General features: G+C 39.9%; 1 protein-coding gene across 1 annotated transcript in view; it reads right to left on the reverse strand.

The window, feature by feature from the left end:
* Positions 1–19,279, reverse strand: part of ttyh1 (tweety family member 1) — a 33,697-nt gene that overhangs the window by 5,074 nt on the left and 9,344 nt on the right. Inside the window, 11 exon segments of the mRNA XM_042489162.1 lie at positions 1,746–1,885; positions 1,973–2,065; positions 2,162–2,254; positions 2,541–2,596; positions 2,765–2,840; positions 4,847–4,919; positions 5,064–5,119; positions 5,121–5,160; positions 10,740–11,074; positions 14,136–14,247; positions 18,643–18,872. Coding sequence (XP_042345096.1) covers positions 1,746–1,885; positions 1,973–2,065; positions 2,162–2,254; positions 2,541–2,596; positions 2,765–2,840; positions 4,847–4,919; positions 5,064–5,119; positions 5,121–5,160; positions 10,740–11,074; positions 14,136–14,247; positions 18,643–18,872 — 1,304 coding nt within the window.

The following is a 19,279-nucleotide window of genomic DNA, read 5'->3' on the forward strand; positions in this document are numbered from 1 at the left end:
ATGTATTCAGTTTTTAAAGTTCCCTTAAATGACATCTTACAAGATATCTCCACGATCCTCTCTGTTCCTGTTCGTGGCTACACCACAAAAAAAGCCCATAAAATTAACAGCAAAGTGCCGTAAAATCACGACACCATGAAACTGTAAATAGGAAAACAATGACACAGTGTTCAAAAGAAGCGCTGAACCAAACAAAATGGTTCATTTTAAAGTAAGAATATGTTGAAATAATGATATTTTAATTTCAATTCAATTTACAGATTACTGTAGTTTAAGCAAAAAAAATGTAATAGAAAAAATATAGGATTCTGTTGCAACATGATTGTTAAACATTTTATAAATTCGTAGCCTACAAATAAATTTTACAAAGGATTTTACAATATTTGAGTGTCACAATTCCTTAAAACTTGAACTTTCCTCCTGCTGTTCACTCTAAAAAAATAAATAACAAAATGTTTTGGCATAACTATTGATAAAATGACAAAAAATTACTTTACCTGCCTATAACAGCTATTTGAAATTGAAAGAAAAATTATGATTGTCTAATGTGTAGATTTGCAATTATTAATTTAAGAGTTTATACATATGGACAGGTGATGGAAAAATGTAATAATAACAGTTTTACAGTTGAATTACAACAGTTTTATATTGTTAATTTAAGGAGTTGTTCCATAAAGTTGCTAAAATATTCACTGTATTTTTACAGAATTATTCTGACAACTACAGCCGCCAGTTTTTCTCTGGAAAACGATGGAATTTTTTTTACAGTGTAGTTAGTTGCTCTTATTCTAAGATAAAACAAAAGAATAAGATGCACACTTCAGATAGTAAAAGTGACATATTGATACAAATTACCACAGAAAACATCAAACTAAAAGGACTGTTGCACAATCAGCACCGGTCACAAACTATCTAATCTCGCTGTTAGCTGATGAAACTTGAAGAGGGTTCCTCTGGATTTCAGGTTACCTGGAAGTAACTTCTTACTCTCTATCCACTCTCTGCAGAATGAACAAACCTGTGACACTGCTACCAAACAACTGAATATGCAAAAAAGACATTTCTTAAAGTGATCTATAATTGGGTTGAGGAGAGCCAGTCTGACATTACTGTACACCCTTTCAAAGGTCGAGTGTGTAGGATTTAGGCATCTAGCTTTGAGGATGCAGAACTAAAACTTCCCTCGTGTGCCGAGCATGTAGGAGAACTACAGTGGCCCTATCGAGAGCCACGTGGTAGAGGACTGTATGTAGATATAAACGGCTCATTCTAAGGTAACAAAACCACAATGATTCTTATTTTCAGGTGATTATACACTAATGAAAACTTAGTTATGAATATCACATAAAGCATTTCTGCCAAAAGAAACCGCTAAATCCCACACACTGAACCTTTAAGCAACACTTTTACATATACCAGTTTTAATTTGAAAATTGTCAAGGGTAAATTTGAACCAACTATTTCCAAAACACTTGTTACATTGTGTAAGTATGATCCAATAGTGGATGATTTGCACATGTTTATAATGAATGGAGGAGCAGAGGAGTACAATTTCTTCCTGGTACTGTGGGAAAAGATGGATTTATTGCTTCAACCCATGTTGTCTCGCACATGACAGTGTTTACACTCGGCAATTCAAACTGTAGAAATGAGTGTGAATGCATGAAAATAACAATCTTGTAGATACAAACAACCAAACGCAGGAAAAGTAACAGCATGTATGTCTATGCACTGTGCTCTCTCACCTGGGGAAGCTCCTCCAGGCGCCGGGCAGAGAGCAGAGGATGGCGGTGAAGGCCAGAGCAGAGAGGAAAGAGTAAAGGGAGAGGTAGAGCAATCCCTCCATCCCATCATAGCACAGGCCTTTCAAAGAGTCGATGTAGTCCTAAAAGAAAACAGTCAGATATAGATGAAAATGAAGATGCATTACTTCTGTAATTAGCTGTCAGTACAGCTCCTGTCATGTATTTACCTTATTCAGACCTCGGCAGTTCAGCAGTGCCACCAACTGATGAAAGTTGCCCTCTGTGGAGTTGAGTATCTGCTGAACCTCCCTGAGTGATTTCTGCAATGATGGGGAAAAAAATTGTGATGAGTTAAAAAAACAAAACACTGGAGAGGCGAAAAATGTTAAATCTTACGTTTAAATTTCATAACATACCTCAGCTTTGGGGAACTGTGTGAGAGCATTTCTGTCCAGACTGGAGAGGTGCGTGTGAATGTTGGACAGCGCCCTCTGCGACTGGGTCAGCAGCTGCGGCCAACAAATCAGCGGAGTTAAACGCTTTTAATTTGCATCATTGCTCAAATATACCATTAATATGCCGTGGGTGTAGCTATTTATCTGGGGAGCGAATCATTTAAGGATAGGACACGTAGCAACAGCTGTGCCCCGCCGTCCTCACATAATTTGTCCTTAAGTGGCCTTGAGCAAGTCTGACATGCAACCTGTTCACTTAAATCAGTGAGGGGAAGAGCGCCAGCTGAACGCCTGCAGTGCTCTGTGTTATATACATGTGACTGACAGGAGGTCACATTACCTGCTGGAACGGACTGTTCATGCGCCTGCTGCAGGTCAGGTAATAATCCAACACATCTGAACAAAACACCAGCGCAAAAACAGATCAGTGCATTATAGAACAGATGTTTAGCTGTCATTATATTAGACTGTGCTGACATAAGCACAGCTGAGAGGTAAATAAAGTGCATTGCATAAATGGGGAAACAACTAGCGCTTGTGTGCAGGGTCACATTGATACTGTACCTGAGCTGGTGCCGGTGTTGAAGTGGGTGGAGTTGACTACAAACGTGTTTGGATCTGAGCAGAAGTCACTGAGAGCCTGGCGATGCAGCGAGAGTGACAGGAAGAGCGTGAGAGGATGACAGCAGAAAAAAAGGGACAGATGAGGCAAAAGAGGGAGGGCGAGAGAAAATGATCACAAGGGAACAGTTAGTAGACACACTGACCGACTGACATACTTACCTCCTCAGACAGCTGACAGCAGCTCACAATATTGTGGAAAATATTGATCTGCCTACATCAGTAACACTCAACTCATGGCCCGCAGGCAAAAATCTGGCCTCAGATAGGGTGCTGAGTGCCCTCCCCAACCGTTTTTAAATTCACAATAAAAATAAAGTGATTCACACTGGACGTTGTTTTTGTACTTTTAAGGTGCCACAGTGCATTAAACAGCATCAAAATAGAGTTTGTTATTCAAAAAAAAGTGACAGTGGAGGGAAGAAAGCCCCCCCCCCCCCCCCCCCTTCCCCAGACAGAAGTCCTCGCCGAGTCCCTGATGTCAAAAATCCTACAAATGTCCTAAAATCTGAGAAATGTCCTAAAATCCTATAAACGTCCTGAAATTCTAGAAATGTACAAAAATCCAACAAATGTACTTAAATCCAACAAATGTCCTAAAATCCTAGAAACATGTTTGCAGCTGTTGCAACTGGCCCCTGGCCTCCTTGTCATTTTGCAAGAGTGGCCCCCAAGAAACGCAAGTTGAGTATCCTTGGCCTACGTGATGACCTGGATAAAGCTGCATAACACTCTAAAATCTATGTGTCTTTCCATTAGCTCGTCACTCATATCCTCCCCTTTGTTTTTCCATATCATCTCTATACACTGCTGTACATTCTGGCCTATTTTTTTTTGAAGAGGGTGCACCCACAAGTGCTCTCAGCTTGAGAACGCCCCACCAGAAGAGGGAGTGAGAGCCACATACAGAGAGTTCGGCGGCTGACGGGAAAAGCGGCGACCCCAGGACAGAATAAAGCGGGCAGGCCCACAGCTGGCCCATTGTTTCCCTGTCAGTGACCATGGACAGAGCGGCTCTGTGTGGACCCACAGGCTCTGGGACCATCTCCCGCCAGCTCCACATGACACTGAGTCTCTTAAAATGGGCAGCAGTGCAGAAAAACAGCCACCATTTACCCTCCTCACACACCCTCAAACCAACCTCCCCCCACCCCCTTCAGAGACCAAACTTCACAGGGGAAACTGAAAAAGAACACTCCTCTGTTTCGAGACATAAAAACTCTCTCTGTGCTTTGTTCTTGATAAATGTTACTGCCTGGATTTACGCCTGCAGCACACTGGTGTTGTTGTCGTGTTTAGGCTTTAAAAGTGGAACAGTGTCCAGCAGCATGTTGGTGAATTTTACTTTCACAGTATTACACTAACACTTCCACCTCCTTGCGTGCTCAGTCTGAAGCCCCAAGGGGCCGCGGTACAGTACAGCAACAGCTTCAAGTCTTGCACTACTGATGGCAATCTGATGGTTCAACTACACTCTCTCTCGCTCCCTCTCTTGAACTGATCTCGAGATGCACTCTCCCGCTCTTCCTCTCCCTCCTCACTCTCGTTGAAAGCACTTCTCTTCATCTTCCATCCTCCCTTCTCGAAGCCAAACGCCCACACACTTGCAAACACACTTACATGAAAAACACGCACTTTAATGCACAAACACATTTTGTTCGCAAACGCGCTTGTGCACACGCACATTGAATCTTTAATCTCTGCCCCCGTTTTCCTGCCTTTTTGGTCCTCTGCCACGGCTGCAGCGTTCCCTAGGAGGCAGGTCTTTTCACAGTTTAGCACAATGGGCACAAGAATCACACACACACACACACACACACACACACACACACACACACGCACACACACACAGAGTTTTGGCCTGGCATCAGGGGTCGATCTCCTGTAGCTCTCTTCCCTCAGCTGAAGCCAGCCAGTCCCTCCCATGACAGTCACATTCTCTTCCTATTCCTCCAGCCCTTCATCTACCCTCCCTCCTGCCGCCTCGGCCTCCGCTCACCAGAGCAGTTTACTGGGTCTACTCACCACTACAGTGGCCGTCTCCAAGCCCAAGGAGCCCCAGCTTAGGAAGAGAGCCAGCCATGCCAGCACGGTCATCCTGTGGGGGGAAGAGCACAAACTCTTCAGCCAAGAGAGAGGACAGCATGACCATCAATCCAGTGTTGTATGATTATGTCTAAAGATACAAGTGTGTGTTTGTGTGTGTGTGTGTGTGTGTGTGTGTGTGTGTGTGTGTACTCACAGGATGAGCAGCCAGCGGGCTTGCTTGGCCAGTCCCAGCAAAATGAACAGACACACTAATGAGGTCGAGCAGCAGCAACAACACGTACGATAGCCACCTTTAGCAAAGAGACACACAAACATACAGCTGATTGATAAATACATTGAATCTGTGATTAATGTTGGGTGTGCAAAAATATTGTTGATCTTAGAATAAAGACATACTGAATAAGCGCAAAACATGGGGCTATTTGTCATTGTAAAAAAGGCAAAAAATGTCTTGCACACTGCAGGGCTCCAGTTATCACTTATTTAATGCACCAAAGTAGAAGTGATGTTTCGGGACACACAGCTCTTTAATACTGCATGTACAGACAACCTCTTGATACATGTAAATCAATAAATACATACCAACAAATAAATACATACATAATCACACACAATACATGTGTAAATATATGTATAAATATGTATAAATATAATATGATCCTTTGTTCATTCAATATCTGATGAAGAAATTCAACAAATATCCTGCAAACCTCATGTGTCCTTGAAAAAAAGATACCAAGTATATATCCATAAGAAACATAAAGAGGAAGACACACGATAGGGTGTCTGTACGAATTTGAGATGGCGTCTTGCAGTGTCAGTCTAGAAATGTTACTTCTACTTTGGTGCATTAAATAAGTGATAACTGGAGCTCTGCAGTCTGCGAGCCATTTTTTTGCCTTTTGACTATTTACTCTCCTTTGGTTCAGCACCTGCCTCAACTTTAGATTGGATGTGCGTGCAAACTTCTGCTTATGTGTACTATTTGCAGGAGGAACTGGAGTCACAACTGAATCTTAATGTCTATAGTTTTATGTTGTTGTTTTAATTAATCTATGGTTTTATTTTATGAGCATTTACTTACTAAGTTTATGAATTCAGTAAAGACTGTGAAATTCTGGGCCAATCTTGATGTCTAATGTAACAATTTGGCTGATGGTTATGCCGATATTTTTTTTGATTGCTGCACCTCCTCTTAGGAATATTATAGGAATACTTAATTTACAAAATGAGCATTTGTGTATCAGTTAGTTATGCTGTGTTATTTTAAACTTCTGATGAAAACTTTGTTTTTCTCACGTCCTCACGGAAAGACGCATTTATTTCTCAGTTGATTAGGGACCATATTAACCCTCTGAAAGCTGAGCAAATTGGCCTAATGTCGATCAAAAACATATGTAAAAGGAAATGAACAAATTATAAGGAAATTACCCCAAAATGAGCAAAAACACTGTAAAAGTACCAGAAGATGACCTAGGCAAAAAAAGTTTTAAAAAATGCTTAAAAATAATTAGAATTCTGTAAAATGGTTCAACATACATAATTATGATGATTATAAATATATGCTTTTGGACGTTCTTCCCTTGCGTCTTTAAAAAATATTTTTCAAATCTACTAATTTCTTGCAATTTTCAGAACACTTGCTCAATGCTTTTTTCTTGTGTTTTCAAATGAAATCAAAACAATTCGAAGGTTTAAATACTTGTTAAGGTGTCTGAACGCAGCAGAAAAGTGATGTCAGTCTAGGTTTCAAAGGGTTAACAACAGCAGAACAATAACAAAACATCCTTTAACAAACACACAATCCAAGACTCATTAATCCAGTCGTATAATCAGTCCTTCCCAAACACATGCATATCAGCAAACCCTTATCACTTCAAACTGAATGAAACACTAACCAAATCTCGCTCCAAATCTAGATTACCATACTACATTTTTAAGTTAAAATACATGTGTTTAAAAAGTTCTAAGCATACTTCTGGACAACAAAAGTATGCATCTACTGCTAGCTCACGTGGCACTGCTGTGCTAGCTAATAATACAGCTCAGCCGAGGAGGATGCAAATAATGTTTTTATCTCGCGCTGCCACAAGCAGAAGCTTCTCGTTCATGAGTAGATGCACGCTAACTTGTGCAAAGTCATACCTTTGGCGGGGGTGGTTTAATAGAATAAAATATTTCCGACATGATACTGCACACAACAATGTCTGTGGATTTTCTTGAGTGACCGGGTCGAGCCTTTTGGAAAGAAAGATTGTTTTTAAGGTTTTGGAATGTATTTTTTTTGGCGCTTTGAGCACCACAAGCCGAGTGCAATTATACTGGAGAGAAGACAGACGTCTCTACATCTGACATCTCAAACACTTGGCAGCTCTCTTCAAAACAACCAAAATGATAAACAGCACTACAGGTAAGAGGAAAAATATTTATTTTTGATTTTTGAATAAACTGTCCCTTTAACAAACCCCTGGTTAGTACACTGTATGCTGACAGACAGGAGCTAAAATGTTCACCAGATTGTCTTCTTTTTTCGTTGAACTTTTAAGCTCAGCAACCTGTTAATTTATCAAAAAGCTTATTAGATTTGATTTGTCATCTTAGTCAGTATGTTTTGGGTGATATGGGAAATATGCAGCGTTTCTTTCATCATATTCATTTTTTTTCCACCTGATCTGGGATTAAAATTTGCTATTTTTGTTCCACTGTTCCCAGAATTAAAACTGCTGAGAAGTGTAATAAGATTATTAGGATTCTGTTAGCTCTGCTGATCCGGGATATGTCTCTAAAACAGAAGTGAGACATCCACTCAGTGTGTGTCTTTGGTCAGCTTGAATAGCTTTATTTGCCTCTTAGATATGGCAGACAATCCACTATATGAGAACAGGGAAGTGATGAAGTTAAAATGAGGCTGAACTTAATTTAACCTCTCACTGGCTAAGGAGATGGGATACATTACATCCTCTGTGTGTGCTGTGTGGTTAGTTTATGAGAAGCAGTAATTTCATATTGTTATTATGCAATATGGGATATAATTGCATCCCAGTGGCCCATTAAGTATCAGAACAGTTTATCATTGTTGAAAGGAAAGTTTCCATTACAATACCTCAAAAAAACAAGCCAACTTCACAAACATGCAACATTTATAAAAAAAAAAAAAAAGCTGATTTGGACAGTTTCCTCAAACTCCTATAACACTGAGAGCAGCGGCATGTCAGTGATAAGCAGTGTGTATGTGTTGATAATTGTGAAATCGATCCAGATGGTTTATGTGCATCCTCCTAAAAATCTGCTCATTTTCCACATCAACTTCTCAGAATCAGGGGCCGACTTTAAGACAATGGGCCCCTGGGCACAGCATTGCAAAAGGCTCCACCACAAATTCGGCATAAACCCCTTCCCCACGAAAATCAGCATTCACCCGCAGATTTTTTAAACACAGATAAAACCGCTAAAAATAGGCAATAGACTGCTTTCCCATTGCCAGTGGAGCAGAGCTGTGTACACGGCTCTGCAGCAGACGAGTGTAGGGATTTGTTTTGATGTGTCTGTGCAACAGGTGAAAAGTAAAAAGCGGCACTTTTTCAGTCACTTTGTCAAACTAAGTACAGACTAATTTGGATCGATGTGTTAGCGCTGCTAAGGCAGAGACAGACAGTAATTAGTGGCAGCATGTAATTACATCTCTGCGGTTAAGGAGCTTAAATTAGTGTTCACCTGATTGTTCGAAGACGCTAAACAGACGAAACTAGTGCAAAGTCAATTGACTTGGATGTGAATGCAGATTGTACGCATTCCCATTGCATTAAAAATCAAGATGTTGGTGAGCAGTAGCAGTTTTTTTTGTGCAGTGGAAATAAGGCTATGGGTGCAAGACACACAGACTTTATAGTTGTTCTGAATCTTTTTTTTTTTGGGTTGTGTTACATCTCTTTGAGAGCTGCAAAAAGATCTTTTTTACTATCTAAGTAAATCAATATGTTTATGTCATTGTTAAACTTCTGGAGTGGAAAACTGACAGATCAGACTTGGGGGACAACGAGTTTTGTAAGTGGAAGAAACAAGAATCCAGATTGTGTTAGTAGAAGAATGGAGTTACGCCATCTATTTTTATTGGAGACATAAAACATGCTTTGGAGGGATTATTATTTCTTGCACAATTACTGAGACGAGCACATACGTTTACGAGCAAAACTATCAGATGGTGGTCAGATTGTAAGAAGAAAAAGAATATAAACAGCTATCAATCAAGGCAGACTGGGAAAGAGATTAACTCTTATTTCCCAGAAAGCTGATCATCGCATAATGTTTACTGTTGTTGGTATGGCAGTAAAGATTAACTTGTTATTTCTGATTCCAAACATGGAACACAAAATTAGGAAATATTGATGTTTCTTTAATTCAGCTACTAAAAACTTTTTTTTGTTGTTGATTTAGGTTAAAAATATAAAATCTTTTTGACTATGGGATTAATTATTATAATATCATAGTTAGACTTAATTTTGCAGGTTGGTTTTCTTCAGAAGTCCAATGGAAAGAGGGTTGTTTGTGATTATAAGGACATTATCATGCAATACCCATTTCTAACTAAAAACGCTGCTGTTTATGTAATGTATGTTGATTAAGGTATTTCCTGTTAATAGGTCTGAGGTGAAATGAATTGGGTAAAAGGTATTTTCCCTCCAGTGAAAGACAAATGACGCAGTTTTTTTCTGAGAAAGGTTACTAAATTTAAGCTACAACAAATTCTGATGAATTGGCTTTGACTCACGGTGTACAGGATTATGTAATTCGTTACGTTACGAAATTCGTGTATCATATCTGTCTTCTGTGTAAGTTCAGGAGACATATGCCTGTCAGAACTTGGAACAGGTGCATTTTTCTCTCCCTAATAAAAACATGAAAGTAGCAGAGGACTTTCATTTTGACAAAATTAAAAATATTTACACCATTATGCAGAAAATTCACCAATTGGTGCAACAACAAAAAAAATCACCAGAGCGCAGGAAATTTGACCCCCAAACCCAACACTTCATATCGGCCCCCCCTCTAATATCCAAACAAAATCTACTCCCCTGATAGTGGGCTATGTATTGAGATATGTATTGAATTTGGAAATACACGCCCCTAAGGCTGGGGATACACTGTACAATTTTAGAAATGTTGTTTGATTTCAACTTATACTGTACCAGTAAATCGTCTGCAATGTAAAGCCAAAGCTCACGATTAATGTGCTCACAATGTACGGACCAATTGTCAAGCCACAACCTGACAGCTCACACTAGGGGAGTAAAAAGGGCCCGTTGGCCCCTGAAGACCATCCTGGCTATTGACAATTATCAGTAAAGATCAGTTTGGAAAAGCTCAGAGGCAGGTATTAGCAACAGTGCTAACAAGGCAGACGCGTGCTGCCTTAATAATCTGCAGCTTTCCTGGGGTCCTGGAGATCAGGGGCAAATTGAGAATTCAGAAAGGGGTGGGTCAGATCTTCACCATCCTAGGAAATGCAAAGTCGCAGACTGGAGGGTGGGTGCAATGTGTCTACAGCAATGTTATTGGTTCGGGACAGCATTACAAGCAGTAATAGCCAAATGAGCATGGCTGCTAGCTAGGTCACTCCAGACTCAGATGGCGCTCAGGGCAGTAAACTAAAGGTCAGCAAAATTAACTTATAGACTGACGTGCATGACCAGTCAAAAATATTTTCAGCGGTTAATCAAGTAACTGTTAACATTTGGCATCCCTAATCCCGGCGGCACATTGTATCATTTAATCTAATGTTATTAAATAATTTATTGACAATGTTTGATCCAAATTAAAGATATACTTTTCAGTTTTTAAATAAAGATGGAGATGTGGACTGCAGCCTCACCTGTAGTCCTCATTGACCATCAGCGTGTTGGCCGCCCAGCCAGGTGAGAAGGGGCTGGGCATCAAGCCGCTGGTAGGCACCACTGTCGGGGCCACAGAGGGAGGTACTGGTGTTAGAGGTATAATGGACGCCCCGCTGATACTGTCATTCCCCAGACCTGCGTCCACACTGGACCGAGCCAGCGAGATGGAGGAGAGGAGGTTGATGACGTTCTCAGATAACCTTCGGCAGTTCCGTGTCGACACCAGGAAGGGTTTACTGCCAGTAAAGAGCTCCTCCAGAGAGGTCAGGGGGCCGGAAATAGACAGCTGCAGCCCAGAAATTGTGTCTGAAATCTTAAAGAGGATAGAAGAATGTGAGGGGAGTTAAGTGGAACGGAAACCACAAACTAGAGCTGATGACGCTCATAAAATCATGGTTGGCTCAGAGTTGTTTTTTCTTTGAGATAAAGAGCAGAAGATTGTGGTTATCTCTGTGCTGCAGCCTGCTAATGCATCCCTCATAATATATGAGACGAGTTAAAGTTAAAGCAGAGAAAAATCCATCACTTGTACTCTGACTTGCAGACTTAAACATAAAAGTGATATTTCTAATTTCCTTTCCCCTTAACATGAAAATACTCTTGAATACAAAACATATCAAGGTCTCTTAAACTGGTTAACCCTTTTTTAACACACTTTTCTTGTACTGTTTCCAGAGGCCTTTGACAATTATTGATGACATTTTTTTCAAAAACATGGGGAAAAGGCAATGACTTACTTGGTCAGAAATGTTTCACAAATTGCAAGAAATTTTTAGATTTAGAAAATGTTTTTTTTTTAAAGCTAGGGCAAAAAAACAAAACAAAAAACTAGGGGAAAACTTTATATGTATTAATCATAATTGCATAATCAAAATTATGTCAGAAAAAGCTCTTGACCAGCTCATTTTCTTTTTTTTGTTGTTTTTTTTGGGTAATTTTCTTGTACTGTTTTACTATTTTCTTGCTAATTTTGGGGTTATTTCTTCTTGCATTGTTGCCTTCTTCCCACGAAGTAAAGCCAATTTGCTTAGGTTTCAAGGGGTTAAACTGAAAATACTCTTTCATAAACAAAATCTCTAGATCTCTTCAGCTGGTTAAGAGAAAAGTCGTTTTGTTTTGTATAAATCATGATAAATAATTTGTTATCTGCCTCATTCAGAATAACATCATTTAAGCCTATTTTTTTGCAGCTACTGCTTTTTTTGTGATGCTTCTATGTTATTATCCAATATCTTACCCGTTTATTACATACTTGTACATACATCCCTGTGTGCAAATATAGATTTACTGTGTAATTAATACCAATACTAATCAATGCAACTGTAATGAAGCTCCTCGCTCTATCGATTGTCACAGATTTTTGGCTACATGTGACCTGCTCATGTGAACGACCATATTTCATTTGTTGTCCTGCTGTTTTTGGTCTTTTGCACTCAGGTTGTAAAGTTGGAGATCTCAGATATTTACTTTCCACACACATATTTATTGCTCTTGAAAAAGGCATCTGCTAAATGCCTGGCCTTATTGTGATCTAAAAGAACTAGAGCATGACCGCGGCCTAACTGTTCAGCTCCCCCAGTTTCACTTCAACTGGCCCTTCACTCAGTCAATGGTCGCTTTGAGTGACTGAAATCACCCAGCATGCACCATCTGAATTCGCAGCCTCCCACTGCAGAGATATTCAGATCAGCCACTTCAGATGTGTGATGTTTGAAATTAGCAGAGCTCATCTTTTTTAATGTAGGGGGTTTAAGTTTAGATCCAGACCCATATTTATGCTACCATATGCCTAATATGTGATATCAGTTTGTGTAGAATTTGTTTTTTTTTTTTGTACTTAACATTATTATATTTCTCATACCATATTTTATAGTTTATTTTGATGAACTTTAATGTGGAGGCTCATGCACACCTTTGAAAAACTTGTGGAGAGGTGCGTAGATGGAAATTGTCCATAGATGAGAAAAAGAGAGAATTCTCGCATGTTGTCCTATTAAATTCAAAAACCTTTGTTGTTCTGTTCATCAGACTGAATAAAAGAACAGAGAAAAAGTCATTCAAATATGTATAAGTATTAAAAATACATGAATGTATTTTCTATTTTTATGCATATTTATACTTTTTTAATGTAATTTTCCTACAATGTTGTTTCTGTGATATTGTTGATTATGGTTTTTCAGTTTTGCAATACGACTGCCTTCCTCCTGTTCGGCAATGTATACAAGTTGTCCAAAAATTACATGATATTGTTATGATTCTGCCCTGGTATTTTACCAGTAGCCTGTTTTGATTGCTGCCTTGTTAGACATAGTTGGTATTAACTGTTTTTAAACTAGTTTTTTGCGGTGACATAACATATCTGATGGTGGGAGGTGTCCTCTGACAGGCTAAATACTCGCAGACTGTGGAGCTGATTGCAATCTCAGCTCGCTGTTGCTCAGAGGCAGAGCAGGTTGTCTTCTAGTTTGAAGGTCAGTGGTTCGATCCCCGGCTACTCCAGTCAAGAAGTTGAAGTATCCTTGGGAAAAATACTGAATCCCAAATTGCTCCTGTGGCTGCGCCATTGAAGTGTGTGTGTGTGTGTGTGAATGGCTACTGAGTGGCAGGTGGCACTGTGTACAGTAGCCTCACCCACCAGTGTGTGAATGTGTGTGTGAAAGCGTTTTGAGTTTGACGCTAGAAAAGTGCTTCACAAGTGCAGTCCATTCCCCATTTGATTGGTCTCACCTGAGTAGGCATTATCTGTAAATGTTTTTTAAAAAAATCAGTTTTTTTAATTTAACCCGATGAAGGTCTGACAACCAAAACATATTATATTTTGATACATTTGATAAGCAAGTATTTAATTTGTAACATGGTACTTTTCAGTGTGTTTGTGCCCATCTCTGGTTAGACGCAGTTACTTGTTAAATGTTAGTTATTCTTCACTTTTAGCAAACATGTGTTTATATTGACTAAGCGTAAGCGTATTCTAAATATTATTCTGTCCAGTGTCCCTCTTTCTTTCCACTGGGTCAAATTTTGGGTCATATTAGACATCCTGCTCTAATTCTAACAACTGATATGTTCATTTCTTTGTTATGAATCGTAGTTAGCTGAAATGACTGACACAGATGAATATTGTTCTCTGGTTCTCCTGACCTGTTTCTCACTACAGTGGGAGGAGGACATTTAGCAGTCTGACACATAAACCACTGTCTGACCACAGGGAAATCGATAAAAACACAAGTTTGTATCTGATTTTCTCTCTCTCTCTGCAGACCACATGAGCGCACACACACACACACACACACACACACACACACACACACACACACAGAGAAGCAGGTTAGATATTCTGCATGACAGTTTACTCGCTGACTTGCAGCACTCACCAGCAGATCGATGGAAGCTAGCGTATAATTGGCTGTGAGAAGAGACGAGGTCAACTGATACATCCCATCATTAGCCTCGCTGTTGCCATAGAAACCGATGCCTATGGCAACACTGCAAAGGGAGAGAAAAAAAGCAAGATGAAAACACTGTGGGAACGTGTGGATGTATATATGTGTGTGTGTGTGTGAGAGAGGGGGAGAAGGGGGTAGAAGAACAGATAGCAGGGGCATAAATGTAATGTTTAATTCAGTGTGTATGTACATTTTAAATGAATGTGACACAAGGAGATGGAGCTGGAGAGGATGGGATATGTGTGCTCTGGATGAGTGTATCAACAGTGGAGCGCAGGGGAAGGAATAAACAGATGATGGGGAAAAAAGCTGACTCTTAGCACTCAGCGGCTAAGCTCCAGCAAGGAAAATATTCGAAATGTTAAACATAGCGACATGTTTACACATCTTTCTGTTATTCAAATATTCAGATTAAGGCTCAGGCCAGATGTTCGTCAAATCCCCTCAAACCCGAGAGGAATGGTATGACCCAATCTCCCACAAAGTATGTGACCCAGATTAGAAAGCAGGGGGGAAAGGGAAAAGGAGGAATGTGTGTCTGCGTCTGTGTGTGCTTTGCATTTCAAGCTGCCAAATGTGAACGCCGTCTAATGCAGCTGCATTTCAAATGTTTTGTTTTTTTTTGTGCTTGTGACAAAAAGGCCACCATCTGGAGGAAAGGGTGTCACATGAAATATTTTCAAGAGGTAAACTGCTGCATTATTTTTTCATACAGTCTAGCGTAGGAGGCTGTGGAGCATCAGAGGAGTACATCACATTACATTATGAGCCATAAGGGGGAGACACGAGCCGCATCAACCTACAGTCTGTATATGATGACATCATTATGACAGCTGAAATCAGATCCCCAGTACATTATGTTCTGTGATATAACGATATGGTCACAGTGCATTTAACCATGCGGGGAATGGACTGGAATACAATAACAAGCACTGCTGAAGCATTAAATTGCACAATAATTTTATTACAGCACACAGCTGCGCCTGTAGCTTTAGATTTAAAAGGTCTGACGGGCGGCCGAGCTTCTCCTTAGTGACTTCTGCTGTACAAGAGTGTCCTGGACAGATGTCAAGCAGGATTTCTTTATAAAGACATATAGAGACAGTGCACTGACTTGATGACTGCATGGTCACCAGATCTAAGGGAAACACTGGTGGGTAAATGACTGCTGTACTGCAGGTGGGCGCGCTGAGATCATCCTCACACACACAGTGATGAGGAAACGCACACAAACTAGCACGCACAGCACTGTCACATGGGCCTTGGTTGGTAAACAGCAACTTAACGTGACCATCAGCTGTCACCCTGCCATCCTCTCTTCTCCAGTGACATTGGTGACTGTGTGAGAGACTAAAAAGCACATGACGATGGTGAGGATGACAGCTTGTGATTCACAGCCTTGTTGCATTTCCACCTAAAAGTACCGTCCTTAAAGGGACAGTTCACCCCAAATTCCAAAATGCATATTTTTTTTCTCTTACTTGAAGTGCTATTTATCAGTCTAGATTGTTTTGGTGTGAGTTGCAGAGTGTTGGAGATGTCGGCTATAGAGATGTCTATCTTCTCTCCAATATTATGGAACTAGATGGTACTCTGCTTGTGGTGCTCAAAGCGCCAAAAAAATATACTTGAAAAATTCAATAGAAATGTCTCTTTCCATAAATCATGAGCTGTTTACTCAAGATAATCCACAGACCACGTAGGAACTACTTTCTTTCTACCGAACTACACCTGACAACTCTAAAAGGAAGCGCGCATCTATTCATGGACGAAGATCTAAACATTAATGGCGTCCTCTTTGGCTGTAGCATTAGCTAGATTAGTAGTGTTAGGTGAGCTCGCAGTAGAAGCACACTTCCTTCTGCGCCATGATACGATTGGCAGGTGTATTTCTGTAGAAAGAATTAGTTCCACATGAAACAAAGATACATTGCCGTTGAGTTTTTCAAATGTATTTTTTTTTTTGCTGCTTTGAGCACCTCAAGCCGAGTGCCATCTAGTTCCATTATATTGAAGAGAAAGCAGATGTCTCTACGGCCGATATCTCCAACACTCGGCAATTCACACCAAAAATATCCAGACTGATAAATAGCACTACATGTAAGAGGAAAAACATATATTTTTGGTATTAGTGGGAACTGTCCCTTTAAGTTAAACGTTGAGGTGCTTATGCTGCTTCAGAGGAAGTTTTTGCTCAATTTATCTGACAGCTATATTTACTGGTTCATTTGGAGTTTGAGGTTTTACATAAAAGCCATAAGATAAGCTTATGACATGCAATGCGGCTTTAAAAATTAAATCAGCTGTATGCAACATTCAGAGCATTTTATGATACAGAGTCTGAGCCAGTATTGTCTTCATATCACTCTCAATTTGGAGGAGATGAATCGGCGGCTAGCAGCTATCAGTGCTAACAGCACAAACATTGCTAACAACGGCAACAGTGCTGACAGAGTTAACGGTGTTGAGCGGGAGGGCGATGCGCTTCTGTGTCGCTGCTGTGGGTCGTGATGGCGTTATGAGCAGTAACTGCCACACAATTAAAGGGGTAAGTATAAAGTATATATGTATAAAGTCGTGGCAATTTGCTAGCCAGTGGGATACACATTTAGGGACTCACATTAACTAACATGCAAATGCAGCTGGACTGTCAACTGCAACAAAAAACAGAGAAGTTCAGATTCCAACACACAGAGAGACTTTATTCTGTCATTTCTTCACTAAGTGTCACGTCACACTGTCTCTATTGGCTGTTTTGACTGTTATGCTAGGCTGGTTGGGCCTACCGGGTTGAGAGCCTTTGTTTATTTGAAAAGGGGTGTGCCATAACAGAGACGATTTGGACCAGGTGTGGACTGCAGGTGACAGATGTTTCTGAGAGCCTCGAGGAAGATGGACGATGGAGTTTCCTCTTTTTCCCTGATAAATTTTGTTTCAAGTCATGCATGTCAGCATGTTTAATGTCAAATAATGTTAAAAATACAAATAAATGCTCAGCAGTGTTGGACCATTGGGAGCAAGCTGATCAAATGACGACCATCTGATCAATTCTGGGTGTACAAGGCCACAGGCCCACATCCTTTAGGCAAACATATATTTACATGGGCAGCAAAGCTCTGGAAGCCCTAGATGAGTGTTTGCCTGAAGTAACAGTATCGAGTGCCTTAGTTGTGTTTGCTGTGACAATAGCAAACAGTGGTCTATTGCTTTTTTAATGCTCTGAATGTCATATACAGCACCTATAAACCTGTGGTTTTAAGCATTGTTGATTTTCACTTCACACTTGGTGTCATTTAAAAGGACTAGTTTGACATTTTGGGAGATATTCTTATTTTCTTTCTTGCGTCAGAGTTAGATGAGAAGACTCTTGTGTCTGTATGTAAATATAAAGCTACATATTTGTAAATATAGCATGTTAGTTCCTTTGCTTTAAAGGTGCTGATAGGCGGTTTTGTTACCCTTTGACAGAGCCAGGGCGACTGTTTCCAAGTGTTTACAGTCTTTATGCTAAGCTAAGCTAACCAGCTGTTGGCTCCAGCTACAGTATAGACATGAGTGAATAAGCCTTATTCTCAAAATGTTCAACAATTTAAAGTAATTGATCAAAATAATACTGTAAGTTTCAGGCTTAAATAGGTCAAATATTCCAATATTTTTCAGAAAAAGGCTAAGAAGTCCAAAACGTAGAGAAAAAAAATATGCTTCAGACATTTGTTTTTTCTTCTGTCCTACAGCATTAATCACCATTAATCCCTCAGATTTATTTTGGGTCCCAGTGCAGAGGGCCGACACCTCGGTTGGGCACCACTGGACTAAACAAGTGTAACCTAGCTGGACCAGGACTTTCACCAGCTTTATGTTATTAAAATGCTGCTTTTGCATTGATGCATCAGTGTTAATAATCTAACAATTAGTGATTGAAGCAGTATTCAGATCTTTCTTCCTGAAGTAGAAATATCAGAATACTAAAATGCTCAACTTAAAGTAAAAGTCTATCAGCAAAGTGTACTTTGAATTTCAAAAACATAAGCACTAATTATACAAAGGGAACCTGTAATTATAATATTGTTATATATTAAGCTATATTATTGTATTATTATTTTAATAGATGCATTTATGTCTGAGGGACATTTTAAAGTTGTTGCTGTTTCAGGTTGTTCAGGTTGTACTGATTGTATATCTTAGAAGATTGTAAAATCATAACCTGTAAAGTAGTCACTACTTGTGACTGTTATGAAGTCATACTTTATCCTTTGCTGATTATGTACTCCTACTAATATAAGATTTTAACCAAAGCTTTTTTTATCTCCTAATGGAGTATTTTACACTGTTGCAGTGGACTTGAGATCTTATTTTTTCTTCCATGACCTGTGTATGTTGTTATTAAATTAAAGAGCTCTGTGGCTGACAATAATATCTGAGTCTTCCTTCTCACCAGCACAGCGTGACAGCCGCCACCGCCACCCACGTGACACAGCAGATGCCCCGCCCCTTCTTCCCGCTGTAGCCGTGACCTGTGCTGGCATCTTCGTCCTCCTCCTCTTCCTCCGAGCCCTCACTCCGGTCACCACGGTGACAGCAGCAGTAGTGTATGAGGAAGGAGAGGACCACCAAGAGGGAGATGACGAGAGCGATGGCTGACAAACTGGACAGAACCAGCAGAGTCTGAGAGAAGAGGAAGAGGAGGAGAAGAAAGGTATGAGTCACTGGATGTGAAAACTGGCACTTTGATTCCATTTTTACAAGTGGAGAAGAGCAATTTGAGAGAGTAAAATACCAACTAATCCTGTTAAATTCCATGGCTTGTCACATTGTCCCGCCCCCATTAAGCAGCAGGAGATGGTGATTAAAAAGGTATGAGAGTACAAACTGTGTGCTTCAAAGAGGCAGGAAAAATCAAGGATGCAGATACATGCTTTATGCAAGCATAACAAACAAATACGGGAATTTAACACAATTAATATGAGATGTTTATCGACCAATTAATACTTATTCCAAAGGTTTTAACGCTTTGCAACCTGAGAAAATTAGCTTTATTTCATTCAAAAACATGGGAATGAGTAAAAGGCAAT

This window comes from Plectropomus leopardus, chromosome 7, assembly GCF_008729295.1.
Source record: "Plectropomus leopardus isolate mb chromosome 7, YSFRI_Pleo_2.0, whole genome shotgun sequence".
In the NCBI taxonomy this organism is placed as follows: domain Eukaryota; kingdom Metazoa; phylum Chordata; class Actinopteri; order Perciformes; family Serranidae; genus Plectropomus; species Plectropomus leopardus.